The sequence below is a fragment of the Lissotriton helveticus genome, chromosome 10 (genome assembly GCF_964261635.1).
Source record: "Lissotriton helveticus chromosome 10, aLisHel1.1, whole genome shotgun sequence".
NCBI classification, from domain to species: Eukaryota; Metazoa; Chordata; class Amphibia; order Caudata; family Salamandridae; genus Lissotriton; species Lissotriton helveticus.
Window position 1 is genome coordinate 667,685,006 of NC_136071.1, and position 18,394 is coordinate 667,703,399.

At 45.4% G+C, this 18,394-nt stretch overlaps 1 protein-coding gene across 2 annotated transcripts in view; it reads right to left on the reverse strand.

Annotated features, from left to right (window-relative positions):
- Positions 1–3,511: 3,511 nt before the first annotated feature.
- Positions 3,512–18,394, reverse strand: part of WDR48 (WD repeat domain 48) — a 469,392-nt gene continuing 454,509 nt past the window's right edge. For both annotated transcript variants that reach the window (XM_078663202.1, XM_078663203.1), the window contains exon 19: positions 3,512–5,237. In XM_078663202.1, the coding sequence (XP_078519328.1) occupies positions 5,142–5,237 (96 nt within the window). In that variant the 3' untranslated portion in view covers positions 3,512–5,141. The remainder of the gene's footprint in view (positions 5,238–18,394) is intronic.

The following is an 18,394-nucleotide window of genomic DNA, read 5'->3' on the forward strand; positions in this document are numbered from 1 at the left end:
GTGGAGTCCGCAATTTTAGGCAGGACATAGTCGTCGCCCGGCGCCGAGGGAGACGGCGGGGCGGCCTCGGACACAGCGCACTGCGCAGGAGACCGGGGCGGCGAAAGAGCTGACCTCCGACGAGGCTGCCTCCTGCGTGGAGGGACGAGGGGGACCTGGGGAGGGATGAGGAGTCCCCCGCCAGTCTCGACCCACGACGGGGCGAGATGGGCCTATTCACCGACCCCTGTGGCGCCGCCAGGGCCAGCAGCCGTCGGCACCGTAGCGGCGTCACCTCGGCCTCGGACAAGACCACCACCTGTCCCGAGGACCGAGAGGGGCTCGGGTGCGTCCCGAGCCCAGACGACCTCCCGCGACACCACAGGATCTCCCGCAGGAGTTTGCAGCGAAGCAGAGGCGCCCCCCCCCCCAAGAAGGCCGCACCCCAACGGCACCACATCCTCCAAGCCTGGATCCGAACCAGTCGGTGCAGGAGCTGCGGCGACGCCACGAAGGGCCCCGCACATTGCAAAGGATCCACTGATGTCCCAGGAGGGGAAGGAGGAGGAGGAGAAGCCAGCGAGGCCTGCAAAGTCGCCGCATATGTCTCCATCTGGGCTCTAATTGCCACACCGGGAAATGGCGGATAAGGGGCTGACACACAGGGCCGCACCACCCGCGGAGAGCCCACACCCCCGACAGGCCAGAAACTGACCCTTGGGGACAAACCGACACTTACAGACAGGTGAGCGGCGTTCTTGCGACCTGGGAGGAGGACGATGTCACTGAGGGAAGCAGCGGGTCCCAGAACCCTCTGCAGGGGCCGAGTGAGATGACGACGCAGACCTGGACATGCGAGCTGAGAGAAGTTTCATCTGGCGCTCCTGCCGGGACTTCGGTTTCATCTGCTGGCAAGCCTCACAATCTGTGGAGTCGTGGTGTTCCCCCAAACACCATATACAGATGGGGTGAGGATCCGTTGCCCACATGAGCACGTCTTGCCCGAAGGCATTTGCACTGTTCCCACACACACGCAATAGTGAAAGGGAAAGGCCTAAACAGGCCCAGAGCACAAACCGGATCCACGTTGCACGCGGAAAAGGAAATAACTGATGTCGGCGCGCTGGTGTGGGACTTATGTGACCTCGCTGACGTCACGTACGCCGTCAATGCCTGGGCGGAGCCGCGTGATGCCATCCCCCTGGCGTGCAGGGATGCTGGGCAAGAAAGTTTTCTGGGCCCAGTCTCACGCCTGAGGATAATTCTACGTGAAGAAATCTGCGGCTAGTAGTCTATCAGATTGTCCAGGCAATAGTGCTTGGCAAACGTGTGCAAGGAAGCTCGCTTTGCTGTCTGACAGATATCCAGAACTGGGATACCCAGAGCCAACACCGTAGTCGTAGCTTTTCCCCTGGTGGAATTGGCCCTTAATCCCTCAGGGGGAGGCTTCTTAGCTAGGGCATAGCAGATCTTAATGCAGAGAATGACCCAGCAAGAGATGGTCCTTTTCTGCACTGCCGGCCTCTTCTTAGTTCCCAGGTATCCCACAAACAGTTCGTCGTCCACCCAGAACTCTTTTGTGAGGTCAAGGTAGAACAACAATGCTCTTTTTGGGTCCAGACGGTGGAGACGCTCCTCTTCCGCAGAGTGACGTGGTGAGAAAAGAAGGTGGGCAGTGTGATAGACTGACCCAAATGGAATAGGGTCACCACCTTTAGCAAAAATTAAGGACGGGTGCGAAGCACCAATTTGGAAAAGACATCATGTAGGGAGGCGTGCAAGATCACGCCTGCAACTCACTCACCCTCTGGGGAGATGTTATCCGCCACCAGAAAGGCTTTCTTGATGGTAAGCAGCCAGAGGGGACAGTTGTGCAAAGGCACGAAGGAAGCACACACACGAGAAAAGTGAGGACCAAATTAACACCAGAGACAGAAAAGGTGGGGGGGGATCGGTAACCAACATCATACGGTGACAGGCTCCGCATGGTTTAAATCCTATCTTCCTCGTAGATATCCTTGCACATGATGTTGACAAAACTTCCAAAGTCAACAAAAAGTTGAAGATGGCCTGTCAAAAGGAGACAGAGGGGTAGGTCTTCCTGGATCAGCGCTTAACTGGCACGAAAAGACAAGAACTGATGTCTGCGCGCCTGGGTGGCGCCTATATGGGTGACATTGACATCATAACCAACGCCAACGACGCTGTCACACGGAGAATAATTGAGCCACCCAGCGGCGCGTACAAGGGCTGTTGCTCGAGCAAATGTTTCCGGATCCAGCCCGACGCCTGGGAAATTCAAAGGGAAGGAATCTGCAGCTAGTAGTCTCTATCGAACTGGGATTTTGTTGCACATTGCCTTCGGGAGGAGGAGATTCGACACAGACCATAAAAGACTTCCTCAAGAAAAACAAATTGCACAGTCAGAGCCCAACACCAGCTGGCAGGAGTGTGCACAGTATGTGTATCTGCAGCCAACACGTACTACGAATAGAGGCATTTCGTTTGAGTTGTAGTTTCTTCAGAAAATCCTGTCTGAATGGTAGAAAATACAACATGGATGTTAATTTATCAAAATACATGCAGAGGTTCACATTTCTATCTTTTAGGTGTACTTTTAGTGTACTGAATGCATCTTCTAAGCACAGATCTGAAAACCTATGTATACTTAGCACTCGTATAGAATTTATATAGCATGCATCTACAACTCTTAGAAAAAAATCTCATATTTCTATGGAAGAATGAGTCCAAGGTGTGAGACATTATAATAAACGGAGCCATTAAGACTAATTATAACACAGTGATCCATGGTGTGAGGTATCTAAGATAGAAGGTTGTCTACCGTATCCTCTACATCCCTTTTAAGATGACAATACGTACCACTCTAGTAAATTCATAAGCTCCCTAGATCTGAAGAGCAAAAGATACCTGTGATGTTGAGGACTCTGAAAAGTGGAAAGGAGATTAGCAGTTTTCACTGACTGCCATTTAACACAAAGATAAAAAACAGTTTGAATTCTTAAACATTTCCATGTCTTGAGCCTTCATCTGAAATCTGTCACATTGAGTTGTTTGAGGTACTTTTCAGAAGTCAGATCTGGTTGCTGGGATGAATCCAGAAGGATTAGACCCTTGTTGAGGATTTGGCAATGATTCATTTTTATAAATTCCATTTTGGGAGCTAACTTGTGAGGTGTAGATGTTGTTCTCGAAGTGTTGTAGGGCTGCTCCATAGATTGCTTACTGTTTCATACAAAGGAGTTTCAAGGTGATTTTTGCTCAAAGTATTTTAAAATGCAAGTGAGCACTGGTTCAACCTTACTGGTTCTGTGGAGTACAGGTGATTTTGCGGAATACATTAGAATCGGACTTAAAGGTGGAATCTATGCAGGGTTAACAGTCTAAGGTGAATAGGTACATCTATCTAGGTGCAGCAGTTCTTATACAGTGTCCAGTTGTCAGTCTAATGTGCAAAAATCTTGGTTCGGTTTGACACGTTAAGAATACAATAAACATGCTTCAAAATTAGAAATACTTTAAACAAATAATTTTATTATATACATCCATGAAATACAGATCTCTTGGCATTGCAGACAGGTTTGTTCCATTCTACCAGACTTTAATCTATTAAAAGGGGCACGGAGTGGTGGGATTGGTTGTGATGAAATTTCTTCACATTTTAAACCACAAAAATGGGATAAGAAAAAAGGCTTGGATAAGACTACTACGAAGGACACATGCTCATAAGAACAAATCTTGAATTAGACATGATTAAAAGTAACAGGACATTTTGTATTAAAACAATTACAATTTATATTTACTACTTTAGAAACAAAAATGTACGATGCTGAACAAAAATGTGAAACTGGAAACAACAAATTAGTATGAAGTATCAAAATGGCAATCTTGGATAGCCAACACTACAAAATGTTACAGTAACACAAGATTTATGGAATCAATCTCTGCCCACCATCAACCTAAGATAAAAAAATATACCTTCCCCAGTCTTTAATTTCAATTTAAATATAGCTGGGATCAATGGAATAAAGTTAACGCTATTTGTCAGTAAATTGTACTCATATTTCTAATAAACATTTGGAATGCTGATACAATATACTGCCACATTTCAGAGACAGTTTTTTGGGGTTACAATTGCAATTAAAGACCGTGGAAATACAGAAATGTGAAGTCTGATAGGTTTAATAGACATTCCAGTATATGACAGATTGAGGAGATAGCAGAATGAAAAAAGATCTGTATTCAGCTTTTGTAACAAAATCAATACTCATTTTCATATTCTAAATATTATATTTATTTGCTTTGCTATTTTTATAATGAACAAACAGTAGGGAATTCTTAAATTAATTGGGAGAATGTATAATGGTAAAAATATACCATATATGAGAGAACAGCTGCCTGTCTTCTTCACAGAAAGACTTTTTAAATGTCATTGAGAGAGTATGCAGGACTTGAACTAGATTTACCAGCCATCTAAAATGTTTTACAGATATCTTGTTCAATTATGATGCACAGCATCACAATTTACCCTACTACATAATGTTGATCTAAATTATGCAGATCACTCTTGCTGCAATAGCATGTTTGAGATTATGGAATATAATAAATCTGGTAGTCTCTACTCATTTCAGAGTTAAAAGTGGATTCAGGTTGTGCAGAATATACTATTTTAGAATGTAAGCATGTACTGTTTTTTCCTGTGAAAAAACTGTTAAAATAGGGTCAGAATACATTAACGATGGAATGTACTTAAAAAGAGTGTGCATGCTTGCAAATAGACTTAACACAGTAACTATGGGCAAAAGAGTTTTTCAAATCACACAAAGATGATTACATTATGTTATGAATATACATAAGGAGGACATACATTATGAAGATAATGACGGGCACAAATTGACTTCCCGTAAATCTTACAAACATGAGCCACTCCAATGCATCATCTTTATCTTGGCAGAAGGTTTCTTCTCCACCAATGTTACAGGCGTCACAGTCACTTCAATTCAATGTACAAGTTCTGCCCATACCAAACACTCACTGGAAATCTTGATAACCTCAAAGGGCCAGAGAGCGCCTACAGTACTACTCTTTGAACCAGTACATTAAGACCAAAGAAAACAACAACCATTTGAGTCTCTTTAGTCTTTTCATGTTGATTTCTGCCGATAATGAAGAGTCAGATCACCACCACTCTTCCAAATGAAGTGCTTCACAGTTCGAAGGTCCATATTGGGATCCAATACCTGAGAAAAAGAGCAGAATTTAGTATTTCTCTGTATGCCTGTGTTACTAGGGGACTTTGCAGTTTAAACCTAGAACAAATGAAATGAGAAAGTAGATCTATCAAAAACTACTATATATATATATATATATTTATATATATATCTATATTTATATATCACGAAGAGCCTCTCGAAGAAAGGAAAGAGCTGCACACATTACGGTGAGGTAAAGGATTTAACTAAGCAGCACTGGCGTTCCTGATGCATTTCGGTCACATTGACCTTTTACAAAGGGGAGCCGCAGGACTCTTTAGGCTGAAACAGCACACTAAAACAATTGCTCCTATTTCAAGTATTTGCCCCCTGGTGGGCGCCGCGATCTGGTTTATGTAGTGCACTGTTCGTCCCACAATTATTTCCCTCTGGTAGGCGATGCCTGATGATTTTATTGCATTCTCTGGTCAACGTAATCCCTCTGCATACTGCTTTGCAGTTGCTGGGGTTCCTCCAAGGTCCAGTCCCTGGCTGCAGCACTGCCCTTCATGCTTTCACATGTTCCACAAACAAGGTCCGATTTTGGGACGTTTTTGGCGCTCTTTGATGGTGGTGCGTTGCTCATGTCAAGTCAAGCCGTTTAACATCACGAAGGCCTCTCAAAGAAAGGAAAAAGTCGCACACATTACGGTGAGGTAAAGGATTTAATTAAGCAGCACTGGTGTTCCTGATGCATTTCGGTCACATTGACCTTTTTCAAAGGGGAGCTGCAGGCATCTTTAGGCGGAAACAGCACACTAAAACAATTGCTCCTATTTCAAGTATTTGCCCCCTGGTGGGCGCCGCGATCGGCTGACTAATTGAAGCATGCTGGCTTATGTAGTGCGCTGTTCGTCCCACAATTATTTCCTTTTACAGGGATTATTGAATACCTCTGGCAGATTTGCTAAGAATCATTTAATTTAAACACATAGCACAAATTTAGGATTCACAGTACAACATATTGAAGTCCCTCATACACCACAATCCGACACCAATAGAACAACGCTACAAAACACGAAATGGATCGGGACACTATGTCTAGAAAAGCACTGAAGACTGGGACTGTGGTGTGAGAAAAAAAAAATAAGAATCTCATGCAGAATGCAGAGGCAACCCCAACCCCAGGAAGGCCACTGAGCAACAAGGACTTACTAATGGCAGAACGTCCTACACTGTCAACACCATCACTGCAGCAAAACTGTTATGGTTTAGACTTTGCCCATACGTCTAAATTATGGTCACTCTTCGGGTCAACCGTAAAAAACCAGATTTACCAATACATACAACTACACAAGTTGGGGAGCACAATATTTGGAAAGTTCCAATTTTTTTTTTAAACTCTCTGAATTTATAGATTATTCATAACATGATGTATGACAGCAAAACTACTACTTTAAATGCAATGAACAGATTTTTTCACATTCAGATTGTTTTCCGTGGTCATTATTCACAAAATCTTCAAGTGTTTGGATAAAACAGGATGATATGTCCAAAACAAACAGCCTGCGCGTTTCGTCCCAATTCACATGGGACTTCAGGGCACCAATTAATACTGCGTAAATCTTAACATCAAAGACAAAGTGTGTGTTAAGTACTCTGCGTAGAACCTGTGTCAGCTGTTTGGTTCTCACGTTCTTCCACTGCGAGTTCAGCACATATTACTAAAGCCAAAAAAGCTATCAACTTTGCTCGATATGTCTTATTCCCTCCTGCGCTTCCTTTATTCTTCAACAGCCAGGCAGTCCATATATTTTAAAAGACAATTCTCATCCGGCCTCAATTTAAACGGCCCCTTCCTGCGCACATCTGTCCTCAAAGAAGCGTGTAATGCCTCCTATTCCTCTCAAGGAGCAGCCGCCTGCTGTATCACAGTCCAAAAACCTTTTGTTGAAGTATAAAGGTAGCACGTGAGGTAATAAGACACCTCAAGCAAAGTTGATAGCTATTTTGGCTTTACTAATATGTGCTGAACTCAAAGTTGAAGCATGTGAGAACATAACAGCTGACACAGGTTCTACGCAGAGTGCTTAACACACACTTGGTCTTTGAAGTTAAGATTTCCACAGTATTAATTGGTGCCCTGAAGAAGTCCCATGTGAATAGGGAAGAAACACGTAGGCTGTTTGTTTTGGACAGATCATTCTGTTTTATCCAAACACTTGAAGATTTTGTGAATAAAGACAATGAAAAACAATCTGAATGTGAAAAAATCTGTTTATTGCATTTAAAGTAGTGGTTTTGCTGTCATATGTCATGTTATGAATTATATATAAATTCTGAGTTTAAAATGTTTTGCAGACTTTCTAAATATTGTGCTCCTCAACTTGTGTAGTCTAATGTAGTCTAATGTCAAGGTAAGGACCCCATGCTTGAACTAGTTTCTGTTAAGGACTGGAATCTGCCATCTAATCATAGCAATGCAGTAACACCTACTGATCCCTCTTCAATTAGCCTATTGACAGATCTCGGTTAGTGGAATATTTCTTGAGAACAGTGTTACAATATCTGTCCTTTAAAGGTATTATCATCTTATCTCCAAGTATAAAGAACAGAACCTGATGCATGCTAAAACGCATAAACCGTTTGGAGAGTGGCCTTATTTCGCAAAGCAACGGATAGTTGGTGTGCTGAAGACCTTTTGTTCTATCAATGCAGTAACACTTTTGTGCAACACTAATTCAACACAATGGTTCAAATGAAAGAATGTTTTTTTTTAAAAAGATGTTTTCCACGAAAATCAGAAATAAACTTTTTATTAATCCAAGACTAGTCAAAACTACAACTCTGTTTCTAGGTACAAGTAGCACAAAACATTAATAGCGAACAAAAGCTGTTTTGATCATCTCTTATCTTTGGTCCTTGACAGATCAGCATGCATTTTGAGAAACTTGTGCTAGAAGCAGTGTGGTACCTTACTGCCAAACCTTCAAGCAGATTAGTGAAATGGGGTCAAAGTTATTAGTACATAATGATTACGTTAGTTACCCTGTAACCATACGTTTGTGGCATATAGTGCTGTAGATTCACATGCATTGCATACTCCTGAAATCTAGTGTTGGATCCGGATGAGTGAAAGTTGTTGGTCTTTGAAGAAGTATTTTGTTTCATGAGTTTCTATGACTCCTTCTGTTGACGATAATGCTCATGGGCAACGACTCCATTGTTAGAGTGTTTTTCGGCAGGTGGAGTGTAAAGTAAGTGTAGTAAGGAGCTGTCCATGTGTAGCAAAAAAAAACAAGCATTGGAAATGCAATAGGTCTCGCAGCATTAGAGTTAGTGCTTTTAGAATTGTTTATGGGTTTTTTTTGTAAATCTTTAGCATTTTTGTTTCCTGTAGGCAATGCTAAAGAATTACAAAGAAAAAAAGCCATAAACAAATGTAAAAGCTCTAACTCAAATGCTCCGAGACCTATTGCACTGTGTGAGGGTGAGGGGTTGAGGGTGAGTGAGGGTGAGGGTGAGTGAGAGTGAGGGTGAGGGTGAGGGTGAGTGAGAGTGAGGGTGGGTGAGGGTGGGTGAGGGTGAGTGAGGGTGAGTGAGGGTGAGTGAGTGAGGGTGAGTGAGGGGTTGAGGGTGAGTGAGAGTGAGGGTGAGTGAGGGTGAGTGAGAGTGAGGGTGAGTGAGGGTGAGTGAGGGTGAGTGAGGGTGAGTGAGGGTCCTGACCAGACAGTGGATGTAGGTGGATAAGTAAATAGAGTGGAATCATAAAATGGGGAGCACAGTTGCTTTACGACTGGTTAGCATGAGTAAAGTGCACAGAATTTTACAGCCAGCAAAAACAGAGCAACAATCTGGAGTACACCACACAATAGATGGTTATTCCCTACATCGACCCTATAAGTATCAAACAAGTGATTAGTAGCACTATATGCATTAAAAAAAATACAGCAGTGCAGTGCGCTTTCTACAAGAATTTGTTTTGTAATTTCTTTTTAAAACAGCTTTTCCCTTCCACTCTGGAAATTTCTGACCAACAACCCATCGGACAAAATTTAAAAATTTACTTTTGAAGTTTGTATTCAGCACTATATTAACATGGGATGCTGGATATAGCACGCACAATGAAAATGGCTTAAAACTGTACATCAAATTTAACAAAATTTAACATGAACCTAGAATCTACCGAGGCTGTGCCTCAAAAAGGTGAAAAGTGACTTAGAAATAATGTGGGTGCGTGCAGACAGAACAAAGTCATATTCAGCGAATGCGCGGAAAACACAACAGAACGTACATCATGCACAAAGCTATCATGAATACATATTCGGATGCTTTGCGAACCAAACAGGACGCACAGTAAATTGTCAAAAAAGTCAGTACAAAGCTCAATTCCTTATCCATCGCAGACTAGTGAACCTGATTGAGCTAGCGCTATTAAGCAATAATGATGGTATTGCGCGCTATACAAATGCCAGTTACAAACTGGTCTCAAATGTACTTTCACACAGCTGAATGCGCATGGATGAGAAGAGTACTTCCAAAGCTCTAGGAGAGGCCTGGTAAGAACAAATTAAGAAGTCATTTACAGAAAGGTCATTTATGCATAGAAAAGCCTCCCAGAAGGAACTGTAGTGGTTACATCAGTAACAGAAAAAAAACAAGACAGACACAGGAGGTTAATCATAGCAAAACAACAAAAAAAGCAACCGCAATAGTAAAGAGGCCTGCATCTCCAAGTCGATTGTCAAAACCTGACTTCAGCTGCGAGGAAACCCCTCCACTCGATAGAACAGTCACCAAGTCAACAGGCATTGGAAAACCAATAGGCTTCACCGGTCAATGGCTTTACCTGAAGTTTTGGCATTGCTAAAGTCTTCCGCTGATGTTGTTCCTCCTTTGTCAAAAAAAGAAAAGAAAAACAAACAAGCTCTCGGCATTGCGTGGCGGGAGGGGGCGGGGGGAACGTCGAGGGCAGGCAGGATGACTCAGGGGAGGGGGCGGAGCGGGGCAGAGCGGCATGTGGGTGTGAAGAAGCCGGGCCTTTGAAGTGAAGCTAAGCTTCACTTCAAAGGTGTCGGAGGAATGCGGGCGGCTGTGCACGCGCTTTTAAGCTCAATGCACATGCGCATTGAGCTTAAAAGTCACGGGCACTGCAAGGAATCGCCACGATTCCTTGCAAGTTAGATAAAGAGTCCATGAGCCCCTATAGTCTCGCTTGCTCGATGCGCATGCGCATCGACAGGCGAGACCTAAAAAGGTAAAGGTAAAGATAACTGCAATTGTCACAGGTGTCCGGGGAGGAGGGGAGGCGCAAGTGAATCTGCAGAACTACATGACATGAACAGAAGCTTACAGGGTAAGTAACAAATCCGTTCGAGGCATGTGTAGCTATAGATACACATGCTTTGCATAGACTGTAACGCAGTGGCTAACGTGGGTGTTGCAGTTGTTTGAAAGTGTGTCCGTAGCACTACCTGTCCTATATTAGCTTGTTGGTGTGCTAAAATATCCACACAGTAATGCTTTGTGAAGGTGTGTGGTGTAGACCATGTAGTCCCTTTCCATATGTCAGCTAGTAGAATGTTACCCAGGAAAGCCATAGAAGCCCCTATCTTTCGAGTAGAGTGTGCTCTAGGGAGTGTAGGTAAAGTTTTTTGGCTTTAACGCAACATGTTTGAATGCACTTAACTATCCATCTGGCTATGCCGGATTTGGATATAGGCTTTCCTTTGTGTGAAGGCGAAAATGCAACAAAAAGTTGCTTCATTTTTCTGAATGTTTTTTTTTTTTTTAATTCTTATTAATAAATCACATGAAAACAAAATTAACCAAAGATACAAACAACAAAATCACTGGGTTGTGTCCAAGCATACAATAAATGATTTCACATCCTCCTGATTACAAAATACATCACAAAATAGAAAAAAGAATTCCTTCGGGTTCAGGGATCCTCCAACACAACTTGATCATCCGGTGTGATGGGGGAGCACAAATATCACCTCTACACACATTCCAGGCCCCCCAGATTTCCCCCCACTTCTTGGGTCTCCCCCTGGCCACGTACACAGCTCTCTCTCTAAACATGCACCAATCCTGGTTCTCCATCCATTTCCCGATATGAGGTTGCTGATTCTCCCCCCATAATTGAGCGATATTACGCTTGGCAATAGCACAAGCCAGCGTGACCCACGCCTTTCCGTGAGACGTAAGATCAGTTGGTTCCCAAACATTCAAGAGACAACGGCGTGCCTCCAACTCAAGGCTCACTCCCCACACCTCACGTATCTTACCATGAACTGCGGACCAATACCCCGGATGAGGGTACAGTCCCATAACATATGCAGAAACGTTCCATCCTCACCACAACCCCGTCTGCACTCACCACTTGCAGCCAAACCCATGCGCACCAATCGAGGGCCGGTGACCTAACAACGGTGGAGGACCTACAATTGCATCAATCGGAGTCTCATCTGGATAGCAATGACCCTTGGGGAAGCTACCGCCTCTCTCCAGTCCTCATCGTCAAGGATCAGCCCATCTGCAGTCCATTGGTCTCTAAGAGCTACAAGGGGATCATCCGTGTGGTTAATAAGCTTTCTATAGATCAAGGAGATAGTTTTCGTCAGAAGATGACCGTCCAACACCCGATCCTCCAAGGGGGAAGCCTCTGGGGGTGTAACTACCCGGGGAATAACAGTTAGCAGCGCAGGTCTAATCTGCAAATACCGAAATCGCTCACTCTCCTGCAATTGATACCGTTCCTGCAGATGCTCAAACGTGAGGATACCATCTTTGCCCCACATATCTCCTACCTGAGAGATCCCAATAATGTCCCATTTATCAAAACCTTTAGTCTTCCATAAACTACCCAGGCATTCAGCATTCCATAGTGGCGTGGCCAAAGTTATCTTCCCATCCCATTTAAGGGAACGAGTAGCCTCATGCCAGACCTGGACAGCCACCGCCGTAGGTCCGACCAGGGGAAGCGCCCCCGTCTGGCATACAATGCCCTAGTGTACTCCCCACCAGGAATCTGGCCGCAATCCATAGCATAGCCAGGATCCGACAGCAATCCATAAATGGCGTGATTAACTGCCGCCAGCTGAGACGCCCAATAATACTTCTGGATATTTGGCAAGCCGATCCCCCCCGTCATACCACGGCAATGTCAGTTTAGTAAACGCAATTCGGGGTCTACCATCCCAAATGAGTTGTCTCTGGAGAGACTCTATCTCCTTGAAGTAGGATGGGGGAACCGGGTCCATAGAGTTTTGGAGTGCGTACAAGAAACGGGGGAAGGGCCATTATCTTGAACAGGACGGCGCGTCCCAGCACGGAGAGCGGTAGCGACTTCCACCGCACCACGTCTCTCCGGAGTCTGGCCAGTGGTGGCAACAAATTATTATTATACCTACTCTGGGGATCCAATGAGACAAAAATGCCAAGGTACCTAAACCCCTCAGGCTCCAGTCTAACCGGACAGCCCGCAGGGACATCGGGGGGATCACCACTTAAAACAAAGAGGACCGACTTCGCCCAATTAGTGGCGAAACCGGAATATCTCCCAAACACCAAAACATCCAAAAACGTGATCAGCGAAGTCTGGGGGTATGTCAAATATAATAAAATGTCATCAGCATAAAGTGAGATCTTATCCTCCCACTCGGACATCCACCTAAGCCCCCGAATCGATCTGTCCCAACGAACCCACGCCGCGAGCGGCTCTAGCGCCAAGGCGAATAAGAGCAGGGAGAGAGGACATCCCTGCCTGCTGCCCCTCCCCAAGGCAAAGTCAGCAGACCTATGATTATTCACTACGACCGAGCTAGGGGATCGGAGTACAAAAGACGGACCCAGGAAGCAAACTCCGGACCAATGCCCAATTTGTTCAAGACGGCAAAGAGATAAGGCCACTCGACTATCAAAAGCCATGGTGGCATCCAAGGACAACAGGACCGTCGACTTGTGTATTTTAGATGTACCACCTAGGACACCGTGTAATCTGCGCAGGTTAAGGGACGTATTACGGCTGGGCATAAACCTTGACTGATCTGGATGGATCAATGTCGTAATGACCTTAACCAGCCGACAATAAAAACACAGTTCTAAAAAAAGAAAATGACCTTAACCAGCCGAGTCGCGAGCAATTTTGCCAAGACCTTCGGTTCGGCATTCAGCAGGAAGATCAGCCGGTATGAAGAACACTCAGACTTTGGTTTACCCTCCTTGTGCAGGACTATGATATTCGCAGCTCGTTGATCGTACGGAAGCCGACCCCTCTCCCTGCTCTCACTAAACATGACAAAGGGAGCCAGTTTGTTCGCATTCACTTTATAAAGCTCTATGGGGAGCCCGTTGGGGCCAGAGGCCTTTCCAGAGCGAACCCCCCCAATGGCCTGCGCCACTTCATCATTAGTAAATGGAGAGTCTAGGTAATCCCTGTCCTCATCGGAGAGAGTGGGCATTGGAATATTGCGAATCCCCTCTGCATTTTCGGACTCAAGTGTATCTACTTTCGTCCGTATACACCGCCGTGTAGTAGCCAGCAAATTCGGCCGCGATCTCCTGCGGATCCGTTATTTTGACCGAGCCGACAGGCTGCAGCACTGGTCCCAACCGTGACGCCCATTCCCCTTTTTCCAGCCAGGCAATCAACTTCCCGGCCTTATCGCCAAGTTCGAACACCCTGCTCTGGGTATCCGCCAATTGTGTCTTTGCCCTGTCACGAGCCAAGCTCCTATACTCGTCTCTCAGAAGGTGCAGGTGGTGCAATCCCTCAGGGGTGGCATCCAGCACCACCTCTCGTTCTAACGCCAGCAGATCTGCTTCCATTCTGTCATCCTCCGCACGGCCCTCCCTCTTCTTCCCCGCAATGAGGGAAAGCAATTCCCCTCTAATGACAGTTTTATAGGCTTCCCACAGGGAACATTTTGAGTCTACCGTACCGACATTCTCTTGTTCTCTTGAAAATAGCTATCAGCAACACGCACAATCTCTTTTTAGGTCTCGCCTGTCGATGCGCATGCGCATCGAGCAAGCGAGAGTATTGCGACTTATCCACTCTTTATCCACACTGCAAGGAATCGTGGCGATTCCTTGCAGTGCCCGTGACTTTTAAGGTCAATGCGCATGCGCATTGAGCTTATGCGCATGCGCATTGACCTTAAAAGCGCGTGCACGTCCGTCTTTGTTTACCCGCTCCGCCCCCTCCCCTTCCCGCCGTGTCGCATTTCTCCTCCCCCTCCCCTCTCTTCCCTCCGTCTGGTTTTAGCACTTGTGCCCTGGGTGTAATTTCAAGACTTTATGTTATAAATACATAAATTCCCACTGTCTAAACATTAAACTCGGTCACCACTGACGCGAGAACAGAATGGCTGTGGCTACCACACGCATGTAAGTTTCTTTTTCTTTTTTCGAGTCTTGCGCAGTGTGTGTGTTCTTGCGAAAGGGCTGACCGTGTGCAGAAAAGAACGTAAACTTCTGCAAACCCTTTTAAAGTTGCATCTGACGCATTGGCTGTGTTTTGCTGCTCCTCGTGCAGTGTTTGGTGGCGGGTCCACTCTGAACGACTTCTTCTCATCCCTGGTATGCCTGTGTTTAGCGACCATTTGTTCTGCCACTTACCCGTATTGACACGGTTACATTTCCTTTAATCACAGAGTGTAACTTTGCCCTGTTTTCACGAAGAATGTCGTTGTTTTGTGTTGTTACCCGTTCATGTGCCTGTCATCAACGGGTATTTTGCCATAGCCAAATATAGTGAGCGGACAACAGACTGATATAGATTGTAGCATGCTCAATAGTCATTTTGTTGTTCTGAAATATCAGTGGGTGTTTTTTTTCGGTCAGTCTTTTGCTTAAACCTCAGACTAGTAAATTTGGCAAATGTTGAGCAGCCCGTTCTAAAGATAGAAGCTGTTTGCAAACAGTTTCAATGTGCGGCTGAAAAGAAAATTGCCGTGAATTGTGTAGACAGGATAATGGGCAGTCGGCAGGGTTTTTCTTGTAACCCAGTTCCCACCTCCTAGGCTCCCTGCCGCCAGCAAGCAGAAGCACACCAATTAGAGGGCACGCTTCATAAACTGCCTTTGTGTTCTTCTGTATAATCAAAACCGTGCAGCTCAGCCACATAGATTTTCATCGAGTAGACGTTTTTTCAAAAATATGAAATACTTTCAGAAGAAATATCCGAACTTAATATACATGAATATGTAAAGATTGCTTACTTAAAACTTCTCAAAATTATAATGAACAAGGAAGAGATTAAGGACCCAACCATACGGTGAGCATCTCAGCCATTGTATCATTAGCCCTGAGAGCACAAGAAAAATGTGACAATGCTCTAGGAGACCTCCATTGAATAACAAGGAGTGACGTACCACGCCACGCAGTATAACATAACATAACACAACCTTCTCAAACTAACCTATCATTCTCTGTTTCGACGATCCAGTAGAATGCTCGAGTAGAAGCTAACACTATTTTACTCACCGCTCACTCTCTCTACATGGAGAACTAATCCCGTTAATTTAGATTGCACCGTTTTGTCAGTATTTGGTTGTAGCTTTTTTCATCCTTCTATTGTCATTTAATATTAAAAGTGCATATACATTGTGCAGCTCTACAAGTCCACGTAAAACTGCCCACACATAGTAAAATACACATTTTAACATTCACCATGTAAGGAGTTACATCAAGACCATGCTGTCAGAGCTTACTGAAGACTCTGCGACCTATGGGCATACTGTGTCTTTTAGTGTATATTCAGGACTAAGGCAGGAGTGGGTAACCCTCTTACTTGCAGAAACATCTTTGTGAATCAAGCTTTAAATAGCACCTTGTGCAGAATAAAGATGAAGAAGTGGATGTCTTGGCAGTAATATCTTTGATGCCACCAATGTCAACATCGCCGATGTCCTATACAGGCGGTACCGCCACAGAAGGATTCACTGAATTTGTCTCTTTTGATAAAGCTTAACCAATTGTAATCTCTGGTTTCTTGGTTAATCTGCCTGTAATGCTGTAAAAACTTTGACAAAGAGAGATAGATCCTAAAAATCTGGATATCTCAGGGACGCAGCATGCAGGCATACTTTGGCAGAATCCAGACCATTTAATTTACTAACAAGTTGTTTTTGCATAATTGTGAAAGTACTCCTAGGTATTAACCCCGAGTGCCCATAGCAGCGTTTTAAGTGTACCCTCACCCTCACCCACCCTCACTCACCCTCAACCCCTCACCCTCACTCACCCTCAACCCCTCACCCTCACTCACCCTCAACCCCTCACCCTCACTCACCCTCACCCACCCTCAACCCCTCACCCACCCTCAACCCCTCACCCTAACTCACACTCACCCTCACTCACCCTCACTCTCACTCACTCACCCTCACTCTCACTCACCCTCACTCACCCTCACTCACCCTCACTCTCACCCTCACTCACCCTCACTCTCACTCACCCTCACCCTCACCCTCACCCACCCTCCCTCACCCTCACTCTCACTCACCCTCACTCTCACTCACCCTCTCTCACCCTCAACCCCTCACCCTCACACAGTGCAATAGGTCTCGGAGCATTTGAGTTAGAGCTTTTAGAATTGTTTATGGCTTTTTTTATTTGTAATTCTTTAGCATTGGCTACAGGAAACAAAAATGCTAAAGATTTACAAAAAAACCCCATAAACAATTCTAAAAGCACTAACTCTAATGCTGCGAGACCTATTGCATTTCCAATGCTTGTTTAACTGCGGGGTCCCGCAACCGCCAAGCGCTAATAGGTGCAACTCTAGCCACGTCGCGCCCGCCAAGGTCTAAACCAATCCAGACCGGCGAGTGATCCGAGACCCCTCTAGCCAAGTGCCGCGCCTCACAGATCCAAACTGCCTGTGCCGCCGGCACCAATACACAATCCATCCTGGAGAGGGACTTGTGTGCTGCCGAAACGTGGGTATATTGAAATTCTCCGGGATTTTTAAGCCTCCACCCATCAATCTGACCAGTAGTCTCCACAAAGTCAGTCAACCATCTCCGGGACGGCAACAAGGCCCGAGCCGGATGCCTATCAGCCTCACCATTAATAACCGTATTGAAATCACCATCAACACCCCAACAGGCAATGTCAAAAAGATCCTGCACAGGTCCTGAAAAGTATCGGTCTGAAGGGCCGGTGGGACATAAACGGACAGAAAGGTCACAGTCCTCCCCACCCACAGCCCCGAAACCCCCGCATATCTACCCCTATTATCGGTCCAAGTGGCCTGGATGGCTAGTGGAAAGGAGTTCTTGATCAAGATCCCGACCCCTCTCGACCCAGCTGTAAAACCAGAATGAGCGACCAGTTTGTAACCCCCTTTGTGTAGTGCCATGCAACGCTTTCCCATAAGATGAGTCTCCTGCAATAACACCACATCCGGGGAGTGCCTCCGGATCAACTGGCTGACCATACCTCTCTTGATCTTGTCCCCAAGCCCGTTCAAATTCCAACTTAGTGCGGAAATCCCAGCCACCCTTTTATCGGAGGACATTACAATACCATGACTTTACAGAATCGACTGACAGCACCCAGTGTAAAATAAAACAACATTCAACAAAACAAAAACAAACACCAAACACCCTCTCCAACCCCCCTCCCTGCACCCCTGCATACAGCTTACGCTCATCCCCAACTAGCAAGGTGCCTGTCGCCCCCAGCTAATCTACAAAAGATCTAAAAGTAGAAAACAGAGGAGTGCCTGCGAGCGGGCCCACCCCCCCAACACTATGTGGATATTTCCGCCCCATAAAGCTTCTCAAGAACAATATGAACACTGATCTGCGGGAAATCCTATCGCTAGCCCCCACTGGACCATCCCCCGAGCAACCATCTACAGCCCCCTGCTGACCTCACTATCAACCAAGTCATTGTTCATCGGCTTCCCCTTGGTCTCAGGACTCCTGGTCCGGTCGCTGAACACTATCCAACCAGTCCCCAGCCACATCAGGATTATCAAAGAACCAGGCTTTCCCATCAAGTTCCACTCGAAGGCAGCCAGGGAACATCATAGCGTACCTCATGCCTTTGTCTCTCAGTTTCTTTTTTATCAGCAAGAACCTCTGCCTTTGCTTCTGCACCGCCTGAGTAAAGTCCGCAAAGAACAGGAGCGTCACATTTTCGAATTCCAGAGGATCCACAGCACGAGCCGCTTGCAGGATAGCGTCCCGGTC